The sequence below is a fragment of the Motacilla alba genome, chromosome 1A (genome assembly GCF_015832195.1).
Source record: "Motacilla alba alba isolate MOTALB_02 chromosome 1A, Motacilla_alba_V1.0_pri, whole genome shotgun sequence".
Lineage (NCBI taxonomy): Eukaryota > Metazoa > Chordata > Aves > Passeriformes > Motacillidae > Motacilla > Motacilla alba.
The window spans coordinates 21,603,338-21,627,538 of NC_052031.1; the positions used below are offsets into that span (position 1 = coordinate 21,603,338).

General features: G+C 39.5%; 2 protein-coding genes and 2 long non-coding RNA genes across 4 annotated transcripts; 1 reads left to right on the top strand and 3 right to left on the bottom strand.

Annotated features, from left to right (window-relative positions):
• Window positions 1-368: 368 nt before the first annotated feature.
• LOC119708679 lies at window positions 369-6,801 on the bottom strand. The gene is made up of 3 exons (XR_005259138.1): window positions 6,230-6,801; window positions 4,121-4,298; window positions 369-2,681 (listed from the first exon to the last, which is right to left on the bottom strand). It is a non-coding gene; the product is annotated as an uncharacterized LOC119708679 (long non-coding RNA).
• Window positions 6,802-10,169: 3,368 nt separating this feature from the next.
• On the bottom strand, window positions 10,170-11,771 carry ASB15 (ankyrin repeat and SOCS box containing 15). Its single transcript, XM_038153794.1, is given in 4 exon segments — window positions 10,170-10,390; window positions 10,393-10,431; window positions 10,434-10,786; window positions 11,161-11,771. Coding segments are annotated over 4 exon segments (735 nt in total). The 5' UTR covers window positions 11,283-11,771.
• Window positions 11,772-11,956: 185 nt separating this feature from the next.
• LOC119707833 lies at window positions 11,957-14,200 on the bottom strand. Its single transcript, XR_005258894.1, has 3 exons — window positions 14,070-14,200; window positions 13,696-13,763; window positions 11,957-12,258 (listed from the first exon to the last, which is right to left on the bottom strand). It is a non-coding gene; the product is annotated as an uncharacterized LOC119707833 (long non-coding RNA).
• A 5,679-nt stretch (window positions 14,201-19,879) lies between these two features.
• Window positions 19,880-24,193, top strand: NDUFA5 (NADH:ubiquinone oxidoreductase subunit A5). Its single transcript, XM_038153359.1, has 5 exons — window positions 19,880-19,994; window positions 20,975-21,019; window positions 22,531-22,647; window positions 23,377-23,442; window positions 23,954-24,193. Exons 1-5 carry the CDS (start codon window positions 19,974-19,976, stop codon window positions 24,053-24,055), a joined length of 351 nt encoding a protein of 116 aa, XP_038009287.1. The 5' UTR covers window positions 19,880-19,973; the 3' UTR covers window positions 24,056-24,193.
• The last annotated feature ends 8 nt before the right edge of the window (window positions 24,194-24,201 follow it).

A 24,201-nucleotide genomic window follows, 5' to 3' on the forward strand; every position in this document is an offset into this window, starting at 1 on the left:
AGACAGAGGAAGAGAGAAGGTTTTATACATGGAAGTATAAACAGGTTTTATACATGGAAGTAGGAACACATCTATAACAACATTTTTCTACCTTCTTAAATGATAACACACAGTGTGTTTTAGACAGTCGAGCCCATATTTAATGGAAATGTAAATGAACATAATTTGAAGTATTGCTCTTTTCTGACACCATCTCTTTGGTCAGTATGGATTGGACACCTGCACTGAGGTATGTTGTTTAGCCAAACTGCTCATTTAGTTTCATTATTATGCATACAGCTTTACAGACAGTAGAGAGAAGAGATTATCAGATCTTTAAGAAAATCATGCTCAAAGAAATTATATTTTTCCTTTGATAATTTGTCTATATGAACTTTATGCAGTTATCTCAATCAAGAAATTATATGAAAGCTTATAACCTTAATCTTTCCTAACCTACAAAATACATTAATAAAGCAGACATAAGAATATTGTGCAGCTTAATATAAAATAAATATTTGCAGGTCATTTACATTTACAAGACAGAATCTTTGGATAAAATATAGAAGAGGCAGATGCTTGGCTTATGGAGCTAAGAGTGGCACCTTCACCCTTATACCCTCCTGGTACAAGGTCCCATGATGGGCCAAGTGCACACAGACAGGTCAGTGGGTCCACAGGAGCTCTGTTCACTCCTACAGCTGCACCTGCAGAATGAAGCCTGGGCCAAATCCTGAAAAATGTGAAAGACTAGGAAAATATAATAAGTTCCTTTTTTTCTTTTAATTTGGCATTATCAATGCTTTTGGGTAGAGCTGACATAGGCATAAATTATCTGTATACAGCTTCACTCCAAGCACTTTTATTTCTTTAATATGTCTAGGACAATGGTTCACACTGTTATCATTGGAGTTAGCCAGGGAAGCAGCACAATAAAGTTATATTTTTTAAGTGCATTTTTGCTGACAACATTTTGTTACAAACGTATTTTGATGGAGTTAGAAAATGTGAACTGGACATATTTTCTGTTGAAAAATCCTGATTGAAACTGAAATGTTTTTAGAAATATGCTATATTTTAATAGTACAATGTTGATATGTACAATATTAAAAGCAAAAATATGCCGTTAAAATTAAATCTATTCAAATATATTGTTTCCAGAAAAAAAATCTCAGCTTTCTGCTCATCCTTTTTTGTCAGGTACAGCAAAATTTGTGTTACAATTTTCCTGAGCTGAGAATCCATTATACAAAGGACAAACATACAGATACCTGAATTGTCTATTCTAAGTTTTCTATGTATAAACAAAATTTTCCAAAATCAAAGAAACTTTTAAAAAGCAGCATGTATTATTCACTTCTAAAATAATATTCCAAAGAAATATTAATTAACATGAATATTACCTTCAATGCTACTCCTTGCTGAGACATGATACAACACTGGGCCTGTGGTGATGTTTTTTCTACACAAAATACCAATGATGTCCATTCTAGCCATGAGATAATTTAAAGACCTTACTAAAGATGGACAAGGTACTTTCTTGTACATTTCTCCCCTGAAGCAGAGGGAAAATTGGCAGCCGGGTGAGGTTATGAGAGGTTTGTGTCCTTTCTTGATCCTATATGGCACTCATGGTATTTTATGACCAATTCTTCACAGGGAAGCGGCCACAGGTGAAGAGCCACAAACGCTTACTAGGACAATTTTAATACAAATAATAAGCCTGTAGCACATGGAAAATTACACACAGAGAAAAAAATAATATGCTAAAACTGTAAAGACAAGTATTCACAGGTCAGAAAATGTGGGAATAGTATCTGTTGTTGCCTACTGATGAGCACTGAAACACAGTCCTTAATTCCATAGTTCTCTAATCATATACTTTGATCCTAGACATATGAGTGTCAGAACCTTTATTCAGAACCTTTACTCTTTTTCATTGCATGGGAAAGATCACATATGTTTAATAGCCTTTCAGTGTTTTATTTTGCCCCTGCTCTTCAGCATAGTAAAGCTATCAATGACTTTAATTGTCCACTGGCCTTTTCAGAGGACAAGAAGTTGTTACCACTTTTTTAAGGAAGAAGAAGAGAGGTACAGAAACCCTAAGACTCAAATTACCCACTAATCTGGAATTTTGGATTCCCTTTCTGGCAGTACTTGGCATTATGCCAGCATTTCAGCTGATCAGGGTTCAGTTCCTGTGGGCATCAGCCATGGCTGAAGCTTCCCACCCTTACAACGTTTCAGATCACAGGTTCCAACTTCCAAGAGGAACTCAGAACAAAGACAGGAGTAATTGCATTTTCCTGTTATTAGCATTCTTACCTGAAACATTTTGTTCCTGTTTCATAGTCTCCTTTCTCAGGCACTATACTTGTTCTGTTTTCTAAAAAAATCCAAGTAAAAGACCCAGAAGTCTGAGCAAACTGTTCTGTCTCCCCAGCGGTGTTCTCAAACACACCATTATGAACAGTTTAGGAAGAGTCCATTGTGTGCTAGTGAGGTGGCACAGGGAGCTTCCTTCCATCACAGGAGGCAGTGAGTAGTGCATGAACCATATGTAGTACAGGAAGGCAGATTTATAGTGACTACATTGGTTGCTGCTTAGGATGAATCCTCCAGTTAGACATTAGGAAAAATCTCTTCATGGAAGGGGTTGTCAAATATTGGAACAGTTGTCCATAGCTGAGTAACCACGCCTGCATGGATTGAAAATACATGTACATGTGGCACTTAGGAACACAGTTTAGTTGTGGTCTTAGCAGCATTAGGCTAACATTTGAACTTGATGACCTAAATGATCTTTGTGATGATTTGATGAAGTGCTTTGCCAACTCGTAGTAGAAAACCCAAAGTCATCTCCCTAATGCCCTGCTGAAATCCTGTATGCAGGGAATTAACCATTTCACCAACAGGTCATGAAAACTCATCTCTCATTTGACAAAATTATTAAATGTTTGTTCACCTAAGAACCTGAGCTGAGAGAAAAGGAGACCTGGAAGCATCCATTTTAAAGGAGGATTCACTCTATCATTGCAGACCTTGGCACCCAGGGTTCCTGGCTTTCAGCAGATAGATTTCAGACAAGACTTTCCATCTTTCCTAACCTGGTGGAAAGCTCATTTATTGTCTTTGTTTTACAAGAGGAAGCCCTTCTACATGTCCATTTTGCTTTTCCAAGCAATTAATTATTTCAATCAGCCGCCAAGGGAACTCTGTTCCGCTTCTCACCTTTCTACACTTGGGGTGCATTGGCTCAATTGCTTAAAGGCCACAAGCAACATGTGGCAGGTGGTGCTCAACCCTGAGCAGGACAAAGCCCACAGTTAAATCTATATTTCCACTCAGATGAGTGCAGGGAAAACTACAGGCAGGCAAAGAGAGGGCTGCACAACCTTGTCCTCAGGCGCAGGACAGTGGCTATTTCAGTGCTGGCTCCCGAGGACAGCCTGTCAGACAGATGCGTTGGCTCATACTGAGCTCAGTCCCACTCTGCAGGAACTGCTCCAATTGCCATAGAGCACACTAAAAACAATGCATCACAGTGCGCTGGGCTTTCCCCACCTCTCCTGCTGCCTGTCTGCAGTGCTGCTTGCTCCTGCCTCCCACCACCACTTCTGCAACCCTCAGTCCTGAACCAACTCCTTCCCTCATGCTGTCCACTCAAGGCACCAGCCCCTGAGCTCTCTCTTCATGCCTTATTGCTGCTGTGCTGCCTTCTCCATCCCTGGTTATGCAGGCCACCCAGCTCCTGCTTTCCCTGCAAGGCCTTCACTGTTCTCAGCCTCCTCCACAGCCTGTTTGCTGACCTCTCCTTCTTACTCCTCCTTGCACGTCTCCTCTGTCCTGCCCTCGTGTTCCTCACTGCCTGCTCTCCCCCTCCCACTCGAGGAATATATATATATATATATTTATCTCTATATATGTCTCAGTTTTTGTATGCTGCATGTACAGGCCCAGGTTGAAAGCAGAATTCAAACCATCCTGGAGAGACACAGGGTCAAGCAGCCTGGCAAGTACACAAGACCACGAGGCAGACTGATGGGACAAGCTGCAGCTCTTTCCCCCGGGAGACTCGCATAACTTGTGAAAATCGTGCGCACGGTACTGTGCCTGAAAAGGATGTGTCATCACCTACATTTAACAGTGCTATCAGCAGAGCAAATGGGATGAAGCATGCACTGAAGGCATTTGAAGAAACAATTTTTCAGCTGCTTTTCTCAATGCCAGATGATTCTGTTGTTCACTCCATCTCTCTGGGTGATGCAGTAAACACGGAGTCACACAGAAGAAAAAGATGTTTTCTGTCATACATGCTGGGGGAACACAAAGTGGGTAAGTGCAAACATGACCCTGATTCAAAACCAGTCTTTGCTTGGGAATCAGATTCAGCATTCTAGCTCAAAGACAGATTTTTCCCACAGATTCCCTGCAACACACCCTGGGCTACAAGGAGGGCAGATTCCAGGTCAAGGCTGTAGTTTAACAACTCAGACCATCACAAACAGTAATCAGCTTTCACTCAAAAACATGTGTATGTGGGCTGCCTTATTGCTCAGATCAGTTTTGAAAACAGCTTTCTCAACAGTTGCTGGGGACATAATTATGCACCGTATACCAACAAGGCACAGGACAAACACAAATCTAATGTATTTCAATGGTGAGGGTGTTTGCATTGCCCTGCTTATCAAGACAGAAGAGTAAGAGGGAATGAAGAAGTGAATGGGCTCTGATAATGCTGCTGATGGGAAGACAGTATGGATGCATCCTGGAAGGGGAGTCAGGGGGAGTCAGGTAAACCTGCCAGCAGGGAAGGAGTGGGGGCAAAAATACATCTGAGTGCAAATAAGAACATTTTTGAACTAACAAATTTCTCAACCTTTAATGAAAAGAAAGAAATTTCACTGCTCACATTGCACAGGCACCTTTGTGCATGGATCCTGCAGGTCTATTTTTTTATACAGAGAGGATGCCGCTGGGTGCCAAAGGTGCAGCAGTCTATTGCTCCTTTTGCCTACCTGAATCACACTAAAATAAGGAAGACATTGGGGGAAAATAAATCTTATTGAATAAATGTCATTCCTATTCCCAGTTTTCTTTCCTTCTTACACAGCCAATACTTTTTAATCATCTCATGTCAGTACAATGTCGTGTTCTGTATTAACAGTGCGAGATGAACCTGCTTATCTTTGACAGCACAAACTATTTCTGCCAGGGTTTTGCCCAAAGCAAGTGCTTCTTCATGTCTCTCCAGACTGGCCATTTCCTCCTTTCTGCCACACCAAAAAGATAAACTGCTTTGTACGCAAGGACGGTCTTAATGCTCTTGCTTTCACAGAGCTGCTCTTATTCCTCAGGAAGAATCTCAGTCTGCTTTACAAACATTGCCAACAGATTTACAAACTATATATAGAAATCGTTTCACTTGCTACTGATGTACAGACATAGGGTGACCACAGCAGCTGTTTGGAATTACATCGCAATATTGCTCAACAGGTTTGGAAAGGAAGTAGAGGCCACTGTATTGCAAGGAAAGTAACAGAGGAACTGCTGTGCGCACAAAAAATGTGGGGTTTGGAAGGATAATTTCAGTGGGATGCAGTTAGCCCACTACTTTTTAAAAAATGAAGCATAATAAAATAGGTAAAAGAACTGTATTATTTATGGTGGTATTTGCAAATACACTGTAATAGGCATGTCCATATCAGGTAGTTATTAAATTTTAAGTGATTATGAAAACTGCATGGATTTCATCCTTTGTTAATACCCAAGTCCCAGACAATTGTCCCATGTAACTTAGCCAAACCTACGGTTTGTCATTCAGTTTAAAAAAAATTCTCTATTTCCTTATACACAAGAGAGCAAGACAGGTAGTTACTATATTTAGCATTTCCTTTGTCACTTATTTTTAACAGTGTGTTTATGAAGATTTTTTTTTTAAAAGGAGATGACAGCAATATAAAAAAGTCATATACTTCATAGGGAATTAAATACAAGCAGCAGTAGTAACCAGGTAAATTCTCTATTGTCTTTAATTATGTCGGGGATTTGTTTTGTTTTTATTTTTTGTTAGTTCATATTAATGATAACAGAAGTGTGCCGTGCACAGCAAATGTGGACAAATAGCAATGGGTTTGCCCACTTGGATATAGAAATTTCTACTGAAAAATTGATTATTGAAAATTAAATGTGAACACATTGAACATTTCACTAGAGCTACAGTTATATCATTCTTATGACTACTAACCATTCACTAATGTATTTTTGTAGCTTTTCAGGAGAACCCCAGCTCCCTCAGCCATTCCTCATAAGACTTATGTTCCAGCCCCTGGAAGTGATGGAAAAACAAAAGAGATAAGACCTAATCTACAGAGATAAGTCAAAACAAATTTATGTCCATGCAAGTCATAGCCAAACCACAGATATTTTAGTACGTTTTTTTTCTGCCCCAAGTAATGGTCACAAAAAATCCCTTTACCTTACCCCAAGGTAGACACAAAAGAGCCTGTGACTTTGTGACTGTGTTTTTCCATGTGTGACTCGTATACTGATGGCAATAGTCTGAGAAAGGGCAGCTCAGGCACTTGGAGCCCATGCCAGAACACCGACTGCTGCAGTAAAATTGCTGCTCACCTCCCACCTTGGCCTCACCCCGGCCTTGATAGCCAGAACAAGCTCTGCCATGCCAGCTCCCAAAATTAGATGGTAGTCAGTGCACGGAGCTTTATGGATGACCCACACACAACATGATGGCTTCTACAGGGAATAGCTCGTCATTTACAGGACTTGTGGCTATGGTTTTCTCCCTCCTGCAGCCCTGAAAACACAACTACAAAGTCCATCCCACGTGCTGAAAAGGCAAAAGGCTGATGTAACCACTGTTGAATGTCTGGCTCCTTGGAGAGCTCACAGCCTGGTGCAGCTGCTTGTGTCTGATTTTATGAGAAACAGAAACCAAATTGTACCTCTGATTTCAAACATTGTCCCCAAATCAATAGGAATCCCTATCCCACAGCATGCCTGATTCAGTGTCAGGGCATTTAATTCCTTGTAGACAACATCACCCGGGGGTGGGCATGCCATGGAATTGGGTTGCGGTGGAACAGCCTGTGAGACACACCCAAATAGTCCAGAAAATTAAATGCTAGTGTTGCAAGGGTTCAAACACAGTCTAAGCAGGGAAAATAAAAAGGGTTTTTTCCTACCAATTTATTCTTCCAGCTGGGGATGAAGCCTTTGTGTCTTTTCCCAGAACCACCACCTCTGGCCCAGTTACATTTCCTGGTTCTACCACCATGTAGTCAAGTCCATAAAAAGTAGCATCAAATGATCTGCCTGCAGAATATGGGAGTCAAAAGAGTTGGGTTTAATTCCTAGCTGTGCCATAAACCTGACATGGGGAAAACAGCTCCATGACTATTTTACTTTGTATTTCATTTAAAATAAAGTTTTGCTTCTCCCTCTATTCAGTTCACAGATGCCTTGAAAATATGAAAGACACTTTCTCATAATGCTGTACTTGCTTTAGTGTTGAGGAGGTTGGGGGCGTGGGAGGGAAGAGGAGGGAAGGGAAGTGAGGGTGGGCAGAATTCTTCAATAATTAAACAACTTCAATGGTGAAGGACAGAAAAGCTTCAAACCAGTATCACTCTACTTCCCGTAACAGGCAACCAAACAAAAAAAGGGCCTGGCTGTACTGATTAAAAGATAAACACAACCAGTACCACGTCTTTTTAGCTTACCTAGTGATATTCAAAGGACTAGCTCATGGTATTTTAAACACTTAGGGCAATGCTCAGTACTACATCTGAATGCTTTGATGCTGCAGGCAATGTAACTACTGCCTGATGCTTGTATGCAGTCCTAAATATAAACCTTTGCCCATGAACTAAAATTACTAATGGAATTTGGCTCTAGCCACAGAAAGGGTTTAAAATCTCCTGTCTAAAGCCTTATTTGATCATGTTGCCTTTGCTGGTTGCAGTATACTGTATCAGATATGCAATTACCTAGATTCTTAGGTTGTGGTCACTGTATTAATTAAAACTACCACAATTTAAGATTTATCATGATTAGGCTCATATTTCTGATTAAAAATTCCCACAAAGAAATATCAGTTTACAGGTTAGGAAGCATACATGTATTTATCCTGTTACGTCCAGGAGGTATTGGCCAGTGGAGCCTTGACTTGCAGTCAGCTGTGTGGGGCTCACTGGGCACTCTGCTCAGGCCATGCCTGCAGTCACCACTCACCTGGGACATCCTTCTGTCAGGAGCCTGGCTCAAATGCCAGATGCCTAGAAATTTTTCAAAAGTGACTAAATTATTATTTTTCATCCTGGTCAAAATTTCTGGCAAAACCCCCAGAAGTTATGTCTCAGAAAGCTACATGAATAGTAGCCCTACTGAGAGCAGAAGGAGGAATTAAGCCTTCTGTTAAACCTTCTTTGTGTCCCAGACCAGTAATTTTGACTTTTTCCATTTGCTCCAGTGAATCTATCATGAAGAAGGACACACAAAGGACCGATATAGCTGCCTTGGGAAGTGGAATTTACATGTCTGACTCAGAAGTTAGGTCTTATATGACAATGACATTCAGCAAATAAGGAGAAATTCTGAAGAACATGGAAAGCGAGTTTAGGGGGCAGGGCAGAAGTATACCTGAGCTGAGCTTTGGTTTGTGTGAATATGTGTGTGTGTGATAACCAGCATATCTCTCAGGATGAGAGAATAACAGGATGCCCAGAGTTGTTGTGGCTGCCCCATCCCTGGAAGTGTTCAAGGCCAAGTTGGAGATGGCTTTGAGAAACTTTCTCTAATGGAAAGTGTCCCCAGCCATGGTAAGGGGGTTGGAACTAGATGATCTTTAAGGTCCCTTCCAACACAATCATTTGATAATTGTGGGTTTAGCTAAACGGATTATGCACTATGTAATCCTGATAAACACCAATTGAAATATCTTCTTAATTGGGAGGGTCTGCATTTTTTCTTTCCTCAAGATGGAAGAGATGGTAGAAAAACAAAGGGAGTAATTACAAATAATTTTAAATTAAATATCTTTAAATTTATTCTGTCAGATTTTTTTTCTCTAAATGTGCAGAAACATACTATGCAGTGTGTGACAGCATGACTGAGGGTGAGTCTGTTCAAGAACTGATCTGCCAAAACTCTGAAGGAACCAAAATTAAAGTTACAATATTTCTTAACCAAGGGGATATGCTGCTTGATTGCCTGGTTTGCCCATCAAAATCTACTCTTTTTTTAAAAGAGCCTACCTAAAGTCCCTTAAATTTTGCCAAGCCTTGAAACATGCACACACAGAAGCTGTACGTGGGAGTAAACACTTCGCAAAAATACCTAAAATAATAATTTACATCTTTGAAGAATTTTACATAGGACCATGATCTTTAATGTACAAAGTATGCTACAACACTTTGGATTAATGTGGCCTGACATAAGCAATTAAAATTTTCTATAATAAATCATAACACTATTAACTGGAAGTTAGGTATTTATCCATTCTGTGGTATCTCTGTCCATTTTTTTCTGTGTTTCTATGAAAAAATGAATTGTTGTGCTTAGAGGCACATGATCTGTGTAATCTATAAAAAACACAAGCCACTTTTCCTGCTAAATGTCTCAATTACAGAACAGCAATATGATATGTCACAGAACTGAAACAGAGAACATATCAAGCCATACTTTCAAAATCTGCAGAGAAATGCCAAAGAACACATTTTAAAGTAATTACAGAAGATAATTTAAACAAAGTCCTAGCAATGGCCTTCAACAGTCAAATTGATACCTAGGTAGGTTACTTTACCATGTTTAGCCTTTGTGAACCCTTAATTTATGCAAACAGGCTTGAAGGAAAAAAAAAAAATCCTGTAATCTGTGGCACTGTTTTGTTCAACAGAAATATTTCTTTGGAAACATATCTACACCACTAGCCAGTAAAGAAACAGAAATTCCAGAATACTTCCTCATGATTTCTTAAAATTTCCTTTCTAAATCTGTAAAATATTAATGTAAATATAAAACCACATCACCACCATACATACATCATTTTCTCTACCTCAGAGAGGAAAGTGAGAAGTGGCTATTTTATTTTTAGAATGTTTTCCAAAAATGGTTTTGACAGTACGTTAATCTTAATTCAACACTATAACCAGAGTGTTTCAATCTGGCTAATGAAAAGAGCAAAGTGAAGAGAAGCAAGGAAGGTATGTATTTATTAGTTTATTATTTATTGAAGAAGTAGTCCAACTAGGAATAGGCTCCAGCTCTGGAGCTGGCCACACAAAAGAATTTCCAAAGATACCCTGACACATAAAGTCCAAACACATCTCCACATTATATCCATGACTGAGCAACAGCCTCCGCATCATGTCACCATTCAAAGAATACCAAATGCACTGGGGAAATGAGTATCATTAAGCAACAAAATTAGCAGTTGACATCTGCTCCATAAGATAGGAGTAGCTCTACAATTCCATGGCTGTCAGCTCTTACTGTTACAGGAACACAGTTTAAAGGATCCTTGTTTGGATTTGCTCCTGCTTTGAGCAATATTTTGGTGCAAAGAATCTCATTATTAGAAACAGCACAACAAAGTGCAGTCTCTCTTCTGTCATCACAAGTATTTGAAGTTATGTGTTCAGACAAGAGAGTGTTGACATCCAAACCATTTTCAAAGACAAGCTCTAGACACTGTTTCTGGCTGTCTACAGCAGAATGAACAGCACTTGACCCACTTTCCTGGATTAAAGTTTGGGATGTAGCTGCAGTGAGATACTTCCTGCTCCTAAAAAACAGTCAACAAAACTAGGCAGGTGTAACTTCCTTACAGAAAGAAAATAACCCTCATCCATCTATGTTCTTAGTTGACACCTAGACATCTTACAAAAGATCAAAACACAGAAACACCAGTTTTGTGCACTGCCAAATAAGATGTGTTTAAGTTGTTTCAGTGGTTTTCACTTAATTCTAAGGAGCATGTTTTGCATTTTGCTTTGTTTATGCTAAAAAGAAAAGTTAATTAAATCTAATTGAACAGAGATACTTTAAAAATAGAAAGGCAAATAAATATACATTTGCAAGTTTACTACAAACATCTTTGATGTAACTTTGTGCCACATTGTCTCTTAGAGAAAATGTAAAGTCCAAGCTCATACTCACAGGTGATGCCCCTCATAAGCCACTTAGTGTATGGGAAGCAGCCCTGCCTCACCAGGCACATTGCCACTTCCTCCATATATCAAAAGCAGAGCTATGCAGTCTAGACTACATCCTCCATTCATCCATTTCAAGCAATACGTCCTATGTCCTTATTGCTTGAAACAATACTGGTACACAATCATCTGCTAAGGCCTTAACATTTCCACCTCAAGGGAGTATACAGAACTTATATTTATATCCAAAGTGATTTATAGATCATCATAAAAACAAACCCAGAGTACTTTCCTCCTTATTTTCATATATATTTAAGATAAAACTTTACTAAAGCATGGAATATTTTTTGTAGCAAATATAAAACTCAAAATCAAAATAAGAGATGTACAGACACAAGTCCAAGTGCTCATCTGGGCAGGCTCTGCTTTGACTGTAAGCATTTCAACTGAGGACTTTCAAACCAACATATTTCAAATATACTTCATTAACTAATACCAATATAATTCCATATGTGGAAGGAAAGGTAGGAAGGAGGTAGGATGGAGTGGAGTAAAGAGAAACACAGAAGGGCAAGAAGAGCACGTATAGCAATCTCTCCTTGACTGAAAGGGATTGCTTTCAACTCCTCTCACATGCATTACAGAAACATGTAAGCACCACTCCAGACCAGCAGAAATACTCACATATGCTTCCTTTCCTTCTAGCTAATTTCCTCTTTTTTTTCCTGAAAGACCTCAGCCCTCAGCAAGAAGTATGCCAGTGCAGAGGTGAATTTCTCTTTTCCTGACTACATATCATTATGATTAAATGCTCCAGCACATCACAGTGTTACATTCAGCCGTAACCCCTAATAGTGTTACTCAATATTTGTCCTTAATGTTCACATTTCCATCATTCTTCAGAACGCCAACAATGTCTTTGCATCTCTGTTTTACAGCTTCTTGCATTTTTCCCCAATAAGTTTCTCCTTGTAATTTATGGTATTGGGATAAAACACCCTTTTCCAGGATCATTTGCACATTTTCCACAAAGCCAGTTTTTGCTGCCAAAGTTAGTGATGTTTTCCATTGCATGTTTTTTATTGCCACGTTGATTCATAAGATGCTAGAGGTAAGAAAGTGAAAAAAGATAAAATAAAGCACAAGGCTGTTAACATATACACATATATCAGAAATCCTTAAATGTTAAGTTTTTATTAAAAGTATTTGTAATTACGTTAACCTAACCAGTACTGTCAAACACACTGAATACTGAATAGTAATTCTTGCTTTGTCTGTAAGCTTCCAAACAAAATGTTAAAAATGGTCCAATTTATTTACTGGTGCAAACTGACGCAACTTTTCCAAAACCAGAAAATTTGCTGGAACATTTAATCAATATAAGCAAGATGCTCCATGGAGGACTTGATCATACTTCTTTTAGTTAACAGTTCTAGCCTATTGGTGTCTTCGTTATTCTATGTTTCTTTGTTGCTGCCCTTATCTTATGGAATATTTTAACCTTTCCTGCCATCTAAAGGGACTTCAAATACTTGTGGAATTGGCCAAACTGCAACCTCGTGCAGTGGAAACCACTCTCTTTGATCAGTTTCCTTCAAAGCATATGCCAGGTTCACAAGTTCTTGAAGCCCAGATACTTGACCTTACAAACTTGAACAGATAAATGTGATGCAGTTGAAAAAATAATATGTCAAAAGTTCAGATTTGCAAAGGAACTTTTTTATTTAATTTTAGGGTGTGGTTTTTGTTTTGTTGTTTGTTTGTTTGTTTGTTTTGTCCTGTTTTCATCCCAGGACACCTTGGTGATACAATAAAATAATCTCATCTCATGTCACTAATTATCTCTTTTAATGGTCCTTAATACGTTAACCCCCCCCCCCCCCAAACAAACCCCAAACACTCACAAATATAATTTTATCTTTATACTGCCAAAGCACAGTATATTAAAGGAAAAAAAAAACTTTGGACTCCCTGCACTATTTCTGCAGTCGTGAAGTTTAATGGACATTCACATGAGTTTGGTACACAAGGTCAGGCCATGCGAGCTATTATTTTCTAGGTGTGAGACTCATTGAAATGCTCAGTGGATTAGTAACAGAGTATGTCAAACCTTTTAACTCTAGTCATCAACTTAATTCAGTCTCTTCATATCACCAACTGTAACTGTGGCTTATGTTCACTATGCTTTTTCCTCATAATATCACATCAACCAACCATCTTACTAGTAAATTCTCATTATAACTGGAAGGTCAGGAATTTTGCTCTTTACAACACCTTCTAGGTTTTTGAACAGTAAAATGCAGTCTTTATATGTTGTAAAACACACAGAAAGAAAAAAGCTTTAAGTTAATATATGCTGTACCTACCTAGGTTTTTCCAAATGAGCTTTGGGTTTTGATAATTTCAAAGCAGTTTGATTGTTTGATTCAATCTTAGTGGCTTAACACATTTGTCCTGTTGATTTTTTTTATTTTTTATTTTTAAACTACTACTTCCACAGTTTGTGCAGTCATGTGCTCTTTCTACCACACCGAACACTTACCATCCTCACAAATATTACACAGTCATATGAAGTGCCTGTTGTATGTTTGTCACAGATCATGGTTCATCCTGCAAATAGAGAAGGAACATTGGAAATGCTATTTGGAAGTAATCTTCTGAAACTTATTTTCAAGGGGAAGTGATAATCAACTTTCTCTTCAGACTAGTTTCTGCATTGCTCTTGTAGGCAGTAAGTCACTCAAAGTACCACAGCCAATATTATAATCTCACCCACAAATACCTTACTAGTTAGTATATTATGATAAAGCCTGCAAACCAAAGTTAAATTAATAAGGGCTTACATTTAGATTGACTCAGAAACTAACTGACTAAAGGTCTCTTGGATTCAGACCCCCTCATAATACAGTTTCTCACCTCTTTCAATGTGTCCTGGAATCATGGCCTGGGTTTTCAACTGCAAGGAAAGCAATTTTAAGGAAGATGTTAAAAATCTCTGTGTCAATCCCATTTTCTCTGATGGAGAAAATATTCAACTTGGATCTTGAGTGCCATCTCTGAACACAAAAAAAAAAAGGAGTCCAGGAATAATAAAAGAATATTCACCAACACACTTTCATTTTGGGCTTAGCAAAAAAGACCTTCATGTTGTTCATAAAGGACAAGCTTTTCTGAAGGTTCTCTTCTCTGTCCCTTCCTCTTGTGTCCATAGCCAAGGTATCAGCATAACAAGCCAAAAGAAGATTGAACACAGAAGTTAGATAGAGGAACTGCTCAGCACAATGTGAACACAGGTACCACTGTCCCTCATCTCTTGTGGGCAATACACTCCATTGACAGGCAGAAGAATTCTGAGATAAGATTCTTTTATGCATTTTTCCTCTCATTTTCATTAAGATTTCTCAAATTCTGATGGCACCTTAAAGCTTCCATCATTTAACTCACAAATACATTCTTGTTATGAACACTCACAAATCTTTTAGAGAGCAAAGATGAAATCTCTCCTGGGCTAGCAGTTTCAGAAGTATACATCAATGAACATAACTGCAACCTCAACCTGCCATCAGCTAAAAGGAAAGTACATTTTAGAGCACATTAATATCTCGTTGGCAGCTAAGAGGCGCTCCTAATGAAACAGTTAATTTACGTGAGATAATTTATTAAGGAAAAATATGTCACATTCATAATCTTATTTCCTTCACAACTGCTTTAAGACAAAAGTTACCTTCCCCTTTTCACACCTTTCATTTCGAATACCTTCAATGTGAAGATTTTATGTCATTGATAAAACTTTTTTTGTAATGAATCAAGATCACCTTATTGGATCCACATGGAGGGACCTTCATGCCCTGCCAGCCTTACAAGAAGTTGCTGTCCTTAGGAAAGTTGAGAATTATTATATTCCAGCCCATCATATTGTATTTACCCCAGAGCCTGAACCAAAAAGGCTCCTGAAGATTTACACAGGCCTTAGATCAGACCCTTAAACTGCAAACTCTCAGAAAAAAAATCAGTTTAGTGTGTTAAAAAGACTTTTTGGCAATGTTCACATATGGTCTACTCCTGCCAGATGATCAATATGCTCCCAACACCAGTGTTTCCAGGAAGAGTTAAGAACACTAAGCAAGATGGGTTTTTTGTAATAAAATCCTTTTATTTTCATTAGAATGTATTTTCTTTTTATGACTCCTTTCTCTCCAAAAGATCAGAGGAATAAACCAGCTTAGAGGCCACCACAGAAAATTTTCTCTTGTTAGGCAGTTTCCATACTCAAAACTTTCTCCTGCTTTGCCATAATCCCCTGAGTGATTTCACCACAGACATCATAAAGCTCTTGAACACAAACTTAACCAGAAAGGTCTCGGATGAGCAGTGTTTCAGCATTGCTGTATGTACTATTTTCAAATGATCTTATCCCACAAAAGTCCATATATTGTAAAATGAGAAAGTTGGTTAGTAGCAAGTAACTGTGACAGGGCAGAGTCAGTGTAAGGCAAAGAGCTCCCCACAGCACTGGACACGCTGCCAAGGGTCTGCATGTGCTCTGAGAGCCTGATTTGCTATATCACTGCTGGTAATACACTGTGCTGAGGTGACAGGGTCTGACCAAAGCATGGATGTTCCACAAGGATCATAGGGGGACAAAACAGCATGGCTGGTACACTGAGCAGCAACAGAAACATCGCTGCTCCATTACGTGATGTGGCAATGAAAAGGCTAAAAAGCTCAGCAGGAAAATCTTCATCCGTTCACCCTTGGCAGTTTCTCAACTGCCAGACCCACAAGCCAGATCACTGGAAACAATTGCAAACCCTCACTCTAAATGAGTTGTAGTTTTTTATATTACAAAGACTATTTTCCTTAAACAGCATTTTGAGTAGCCTGATATTTTTCTGATACTTTTTATATTCACACCTGAAAAACCAGACATTACTGCTTGATGTTTTACTTGGAAAAATGTTTTTCTCTCTAAATTACTGTTTTCTCATTAGAAAAAACATGAACTACTTGCTAATCATGGAAGTTGAGTCTTTCCTTGGAAAGAAGTGTGTCAAGCATCTATTGCTTTTAAATACATAAAGTTATATGAGAGTTAATGTTATTCTAATTTCTTATCCTTAAAATAAACTAGACAATCTTAGCCTTACTCCATAAATAGAAGGCCCTTAGGCATGCACAGAGGTTATTCATAGCAATAAAAGAATTACTAGCAATCTAAATTTGGACTCAGTCTCTTAAGTATTACGTTTTTAAACTATTTCTCTGTTAGTTTAATTGGCGAGCATAGCACAGTCTCACCATTTCAACCCATTATCTTGCCAGAGCTACTCTGGGGCCTGAGTTTTGAACAGCCAGGAACAGTGCCCTGCAAGCTGAGGTGTCCTGTGATACTTCTAAAATTAAATACACAGTTGCTAGATAAATTAAGGTCTGACCTTGTACAACTGTAACATAAGCAGACTCGACCCTCAGGAAAGTATTACACATGACTTCTCTAAAATCTCATCAAATGTAACACGAGGTCTGGGGATATAAGATTATCTGTGTCCCCATTGGTTCAACAACTCCCATTAAGAAAATTAAGTATTTGCCAATTATTCTCAAGCACTACGTTAACAACATATGGGAGCATATTTACATAAATCACAACAAATTTGAGAAGGTTTAGCCTTCAACTAGTTGCAGATCCCACCATATTACATCACCAAACACTAATTTCTCTCTCTGAGGCTGACATGATGCAAAGCTTTATAGATTCAACGACAAACACTTGCAGTACTTATCTAACTAGTTTAGTAACTTGAAGCTGGACAAAGAAGTAGGAAGCATGGCACCACAGACAGCAGTGATGAAAATACAGAATAATCCCAGAGTGAGATCAAGAACAGCAGCACCCAGCATGCTAAGCCCAGGCATGGGATGAGGAAGAAGCTGGAAACATCACTGATTCAAAACCTGTGTTGTTCTGGTTTTAACCAATTAGTTACTATTTCTACCAGAATGAACAGACAACAAGGGTACACAAAAACTGAAAAAAACCCCAAACTTCCATCTTGTCTTCAATTGTTCGATGAAATTAAATTTTACAGTGAACTTCTCCATGACTTTCAACTCACTTGCATTTATAGAACTATAAAAGTGTAAGCTTAACCAAGGCACTACATGCATTTCAATCTTTGAACACGAGATCAACAAAAACATTTAATGATGATAAATAATATTCACTGCAACTTCTTTGGCCAGTGGGACCCAACAAAAGGTGGCACACCCCTGAAAAATCCCAGTATAACAGAAGCAGACAGAAACAATGCTCAGATCCTATTCTACTGCTGGCTATGAGATGATTTGAACAGAGATATATTCTTCTCTAATTAAAAAATTAAAACCATGTATTTTTAATAAAGAAAAAAATGTTGCAATTATTTACTTTCAGTTCTTTTACATAACCAGGACACCATCAGAATTAGTACATATCCACATAACAAACACGGTATTGTTTGGATTTTCAGATATTTTTAATACCATTATGCACTGCGCATGACGTGCCTATTCCACTCATACATAATTAGTAGACATAAAGCCACCAATTTTGTCTCATGAAGAATAAATAAGTCGCTTTTGTACATACACCACATCACATGGCAATTTGAGATATAACACCATGAGATAAACTCATTGGTGAGACAAACATGGAATTAAGAGTTATAGCAAGGCCTTCTTAGGTTACCTACATACTGAATATTAGCACATAGGATACTAGTCCTAACAGAATCCCCAGCGTAAAACAAATAATAAATAAACTATGAAATGCTATTTTTGTTTGTTTGTTTTCAAAGTCAGTGTTGACTGTACACTGATAATACTCTGTAGGTTTCAGCTTTGTTATATTTTAAAATATATCACATATTGAAATGGGATTTGACCAGTTTGGAGAACTTCCCACAGTATCACTTTGAGATGCATTTCATGAAGATTTTCATCAACAAGGCCGACTGTTTTTCACTTTGTTAGGATGTGGCAAGGACTCCCACGTGCTTAGGCTGTCCAAAGAGTCACTCAAAAATACTGCTGAACAACACTGACAGTGTTAAAAGATCACCAGGCACAGAACCATTTGTGCTGTGCTCTGTTAGTGTCACCAGGAGATAGATCATCTGGTTGGACCATCAGAGAGAAGGGGAAAATACTGGGCTGGTCCACTAAAAAGTAAAAAGAAAGGCAGGAATTTTTAAAGACTGGCATTTTGGAAAGAGAAAGAATTTCAGTGTCTAGGAAATATACTCCAGCTCTTTCTGACACAATTGCAAAGAATGCAGGTGTGAAAAATGCATATTTTATGATTGGCTTTTCGCAAATAATAGGATGAATATTACATGTGTTATGTTAGAAAGTTATGCTGTATTAATTTTCTCCAGTAGTGTGTTAAATATATTTTTAGGTTATAACATAATGTTAAAATAGAAATTATGTATGTGGGATATTTTTTTAAAGAAAGGAATGAGGTACTCGCACCAGGTAGCAGCCACAGGACACCTAAATTTTTCGGAGAAACGGGATATATTGCTCCATTATCAGAAAAAACTAACTTATTCCTGCCTCGCTCAGCCTTGGAAGAAGTTGACACTGACCAGAAAGAATCCTTTGTTTGAATGGAATTTGTGCATCATGTATGAGGTGTATGAATATGCAGCAGGCTGTTTTTAAGGGTTAATCCTCTGTTAACGGGTGTCCCTTTTTGGGCATATTTTGTCCAGAAAAGGCACCCGGACCATCCGTAACTCTTTGTTCTTATTGTCTCATATTGTCCTAATCTCAATTGTTCAAGTTTTTATTACTCTAATTATATTGCTATTTTTATAACCATTTTATTACTATTAAACTTTAAAAATTTTTTAAACCAGTGACTGGCGTTTTTCACACAGATGTGGGGAAACACAAACCCTGCATACTGACATCAACTGTATTAACCACTTTGCTTGACTGCAGATTGGAGGAAGTGCTTGTTTTATCCAAGGCTTGGCTTCCAGGGAAAAATCAGATATTCTGAAACTCAGCAGGTGGAGTTTGCTTACCAGTTATGAAAAAGAGGAGCTCAAGAGCAGGGCAAAAGAATTATAAAGATGTCCAGAATAAGATACAAACTTACAACATAATTATTATCAAGTATTTCTACGCAAAACTCACGCTTTAAGTTAGCAACTAAGCATAAGACTTAACAGAGGGACAACTGGATCTTCAAATAAACATCATCTTCACCTGTACCAATAATTTAAACTTGTCCTTTCATTGCTCTTTGTCCCACTGTCTCTATTTCACGGTGCGTAATTAAGTTCCCCGTTCTCTATTTTCAGCCTAGCTGTGTTTTAGGGCGTTTTTCGCTTTAGCAGCCGCTCCCCTGAGGGGGCACGCAGGGCTCCCGTCAGCCCCGCAGCCGCTCCCCCGAGGGGGCACGCAGGGCTCCCGTCAGCCCCGCAGCCGCTCCCCCGAGGGGGCACGCAGGGCTCCCGTCAGCCCCGCAGCCGCTCCCCCGAGGGGGCACGCAGGGCTCCCGTCAGCCCCGCAGCCGCTCCCCCGAGGGGGCACGCAGGGCTCCCGTCAGCCCCGCAGCCGCTCCCCTCAGCGGGCACGCAGGGCTCCCGTCAGCCCCGCAGCCGCTCCCCTCAGCGGGCACGCAGGGCTCCCGTCAGCCCCGCAGCCCCGCCGCTGCCGCAGCAGCTCCCAGCGGCCCCGCGCACGCGCGCTGCTGCCGTCCCGCCGCTGCCGCGCACGCGCAGCCCGGCGCCCTCCGCTGCGTCCTCTGAGGGCGCCGGGAGCGCGGCCATGGCGGGGGCGCTGGGGAAGGTGAGGCGCCGCCGGGGGCCTTGAGCCGCCTCCTGCTCCTGCGGCGGGTCGGCTTTTCTGGGGCAGGGCAAGGAGTGCCGCGGCCGCGGGGTGACAGCGAGCGGCCACCCTGCGAGGGAAAGGCCGAAGGCAGCGCAGGGCCTGGGTCACCTCCCCGGCAGCCGGGGCGGCGGGCCCGCGGTGAGGGGCGGCTGGAGCCGAGGGCACCGGAGCTGCTCCGGCGGCTGCTTGGTGCGCATCGGGCACAACATCGCCAGCCGCTCGAAGGAGGGGATTGTCCCGCTCTGCTCTGCACTGCGGCGGCCTCATCTTGAGTATGCGATTACCGCGATCTGAGAAAGATACTAAACGATTAGAGAGCATCCAAAGGAGGGCAGCGGAGATTGTGAAGGTCCTGTAGGGGAAGCCCTGTGAGGAGCGGCTGAGGTCATTGTTCTGCTCAGCCTGGAGAAGAGGCTGAGGGGAGACCTCATTGCAGTTACAGCTTTCTCATGAGGGGAAGAGGAGGGGCAGACACTCATCTCTGTGGTGACCAGTGACAGGGCCCAAGGGAATGGCCTGAAGCTTTATCAGGGAGGTTTAGGTTGGATATTAGAAAACGGTTCTTCACCCAGAGGATGATTGGGCACTGGAACATGCTCCCCACGGCAGTGGCCACAGCACCAGCTGATAGAATTCAGGAAGGGTTTGGACAATGCTCTTGGGCACATGGTGTGACCCCTGGGAACCATGCTGTGCAGGGCAGGAACTGGACTCGATGATCCTTGTGGGTCACTTCCAGCTCAGGATATTTTTTGATTCTGATTCTGGTAAGGTGAGCTGCTCCCTCTTGGAGCCCTGGAACTCTGGGATAATGGGCATATGGCAGGAGGTAGGGCTGGTGTCATGGAATGGTCCTTGTCAGGTGTATATTGTGTCAAAACAATTAGTGTGGAAATGGATGCTTAGGTGTGTTAAGTATGTTTATGCTCTTTCTGCAGACCACTGGACTTGTAGGATTGGCTGTAGTTGCGAACCCTCATGAGGTATGTAACATGTCTCGTTCTGTAGTAATGGAAACTCTGGGAGCTCTAAGGTTTTTGGGATGTGTTTGCATGTGTAGGTATGCAGTGTATCTTAATCTGGTGCCAGCTTAATGAAATACTTAAAATTGTCCTCTGTGATAAAGGTTTAATGCATGTCATTGTAAATTATTTTACGCATGTACTTTTTGTGGCATGCACTGATTTCAAAAACCTCTCTAGTGTAAGTATCTTTATGAACCAATATTTGATTTCTTTCATTAGTAATGTCAAAACAAAGAACTCTTTAAATTGAGTTCTTCATAAACAAAATTCCTGCTTCACAGGCAAAAAGATTTTTGCTGCTTTGCCGTGTATGCACGTATTGAAATAACTTACACTAAAGGCCTAGCCTAGGCTTAGATGACAGAGACTAGCCATGTGCAGTCTGTTGGGAGGCCCTGGGATGGCAAGCAGTGCTGAGACTGGAATACTTCACTGCTGCTTGGAAACTGCATTAGTTCCATAGCAATATGTGGCTTTCTTTTTACCTCCTCAGGCTCAGTAGTGTAAGTATGTTTGTCACATCATGCTTATTCAGGAAGCATTTGCTTTGAAAGAACTTCAGCAATTTTTTTAAGTTCTCCACTTTTAAATTTCTTATTATACAGCAATTCTATTTCGAAAATGCTTTTGGCTCCAATACTTAAGAATGCTGTAAAAAAAGAGCCCTTGAAAAAAATCACTGCTGTTTGGTAGAAATGATTCTAGCTGAGTCTACAGCCTTGTCAGACACCTTCTGGGTGAATGTAGTACATGTTAGTTTTTTTTTCAGCAGCTTAAAGCTAAGAATAAAGTACTGGACAAGGGTTTAGTTGAAGTTCAGATTGTTTGCCAGTCTTTTTGTTTCCTGTTTTTCCTTCCTTGTACTTCTTTTAGTATTCTGCTTCTATTTCTTATTGTTCCTATGGGACATCCATTCCTTGTCAGTAGAGACAATTATCCAGTACAAAAGTGTGAATTTATTCACCACAATGTGTCCTTTATCCCTTCATTTAAATCCAGCAATAAAAGTTTCAGGTTTAATTTAAATCTATGTGTTACTCAGAACTTTGCACCAGCATGAGGAAAAGTGACAAAAAAACCTCCATTATAATCTCTTTGTGTCTACTCAGGTAAATTTTCAGTATCTGATGAGTTAGACATGAATTTCCCTCTTTTTTTTTTTTTTTTAAGAGCACTTTACGACCTTTACTGTTTTTTCATTTTGCATCAAGTGTGTTGAGATTGCAGCTGTCTTTGCTTTTTCATGTTTTTCTTTTCCTTTGAGGAATGTGACAGCAGTAATTTTTCCTGATAAATCCCTGCTTTACCCACGATGGAGTTTAGTGGCTCAGACTTAATTATTAGTTGATCTTACACTTCTGGATTGAATACCATATTTTGTGTATAGATAGTAGCTTGGTAGGTTTGGTAGGACAAGAAGTTAAATAATTGCAGTTGTGTATTTTAACCACGTCTTGTGATTGCTTCAGCGCCTGCGAATACTGTACACAAAAATCCTTGGTGTCCTGGAAAACATTCCCAAAGATGCAGCTTACAGGAAATACACTGAGCAGATTGTGAATGAGCGATTTGATTTGGTGAAAAAGGTAAGTACAGTGCTAATTCATTAATGCTGCTCATAAAAAAATTGGTCAAATGAGAAAAGTGATTTTTGGAGTGTCTGGCTCTTTCTTAAGTGCACATGTGACTTCCAGGTATCAATTCAGAAACAGTTGAAGTATCAAGGTTTGGTTTTGTTACTGACTGGGATATTTTGATGGCATATGAAAAGGAATTGTTAATTTCCTGTTGATGTTTTTTGAAAATTAGAAGCAAACATAGGTTTTTTTTGAAAGATTCATTGAAAAGTGGTAATTTTAACACACTTTCACAAAAAAAGTATGTGCTCTTGCCAGTGTAGTATCTTAGCACAATCCTTGCCTTCAATATTTAAGATCACTTTTTGTTACATTAAACTCTGCAGTACTGTTATTGTGTATTTAAGGTGATAATTGAAAGCTTGCATATAATTCTATGAAAATCTAAGAACAAGACTTTTTTCCAAGATAAAAGCTAAAGCCTTTATCTGCTAGTACTTCTTTGGATTCAGTAAATAGCATTCATTCTTTCTATTTATCATTGAGGGTTTGATGTTTGCTTCTCAGTAACAAATGAGTGTGAGATTTCTTTGATAATGTAAAATTATATAAGCCAGCTGAATTGATAGTAGTTCTGACAAAGATTGGAGTGTGATCTGGTTAAATTATTGTTTTCATGTTTTTCATGGGCTTTCTACTCTCTCTGAAAGACTTTATTGTATGTATTTGAACACACAGGAGTCTGATGTGCAAAAACTACAGGACAAACTGAACAGTGGTCAGATAGAAGAAGTCATTCTGCAGGTAAAGAGGGGAAATTTGAGATAAAGTGCAAATGTAGCAGTGTTTTTTAATGACCCTTGGGCTGAGCTGTTGTTCAGAAAATTGGAAGTTTTGTGTATCTTCCTTTGCTGCAAAACAGTCAAACAGAAGAAAAACCCCTGAAAACAAATTGTCATGTAGTGCTGGGATGCCTTGCTAAAACCTAACAAATTAACAACTGTTTCTTGCATTATGCAAGAGACAGAGTCTAAATCAGTGAAAAGGGCAGAAGAGGATTGAATAATAGGGGGGGTAATCCATACCAAGTCACTGAGATTGTCTCTCTGAACAAAATGTCTGTTTGGGTATTTAGGGGTGATGGGATTTTTTTTAAAACACAATCCCCAGAAGCATACAGTTCCTTTGAAATTTGTGGTAGTCTGTGATCATGATAGATAGTGACATCACTGAGGTAATTACCTGACATAGAGGTAATTTAATGTTCTAGCAATTGTATAATATTTAAGACTTTGTGTATGGTGTTTATTAACAGGCTGAAAATGAGCTGTCCCTGGCAAGAAAAATGATGCAGTGGAAACCATGGGAGCCTCTAGTTGAAGAACCTCCTTCCAATCAGTGGAGATGGCCAATATAATTTTCAAAATGGTGTAACCTCTTGAAAGTAAAAAGAAAAAAATTAATTATTAACCTATTGTTACTGGCAGTTGTCTTTAAATTAAAGATAATCACTTCATTAAAATATATTTTGTCCACTTACATTTAGCAATCTAAAGGCTGCTG

Bases quoted from the DNA above. Each gene is read 5' to 3' on its own strand.
- NDUFA5 (XM_038153359.1), top strand. From the start codon at position 19,974: ATGGCGGGGGCGCTGGGGAAG. The intron at 21,020-22,530 runs GTATGTAACATG...TGATTGCTTCAG, and splicing joins TAGTTGCGAACCCTCATGAG to CGCCTGCGAATACTGTACAC. The intron at 22,648-23,376 runs GTAAGTACAGTG...TTGAACACACAG, and splicing joins GATTTGATTTGGTGAAAAAG to GAGTCTGATGTGCAAAAACT.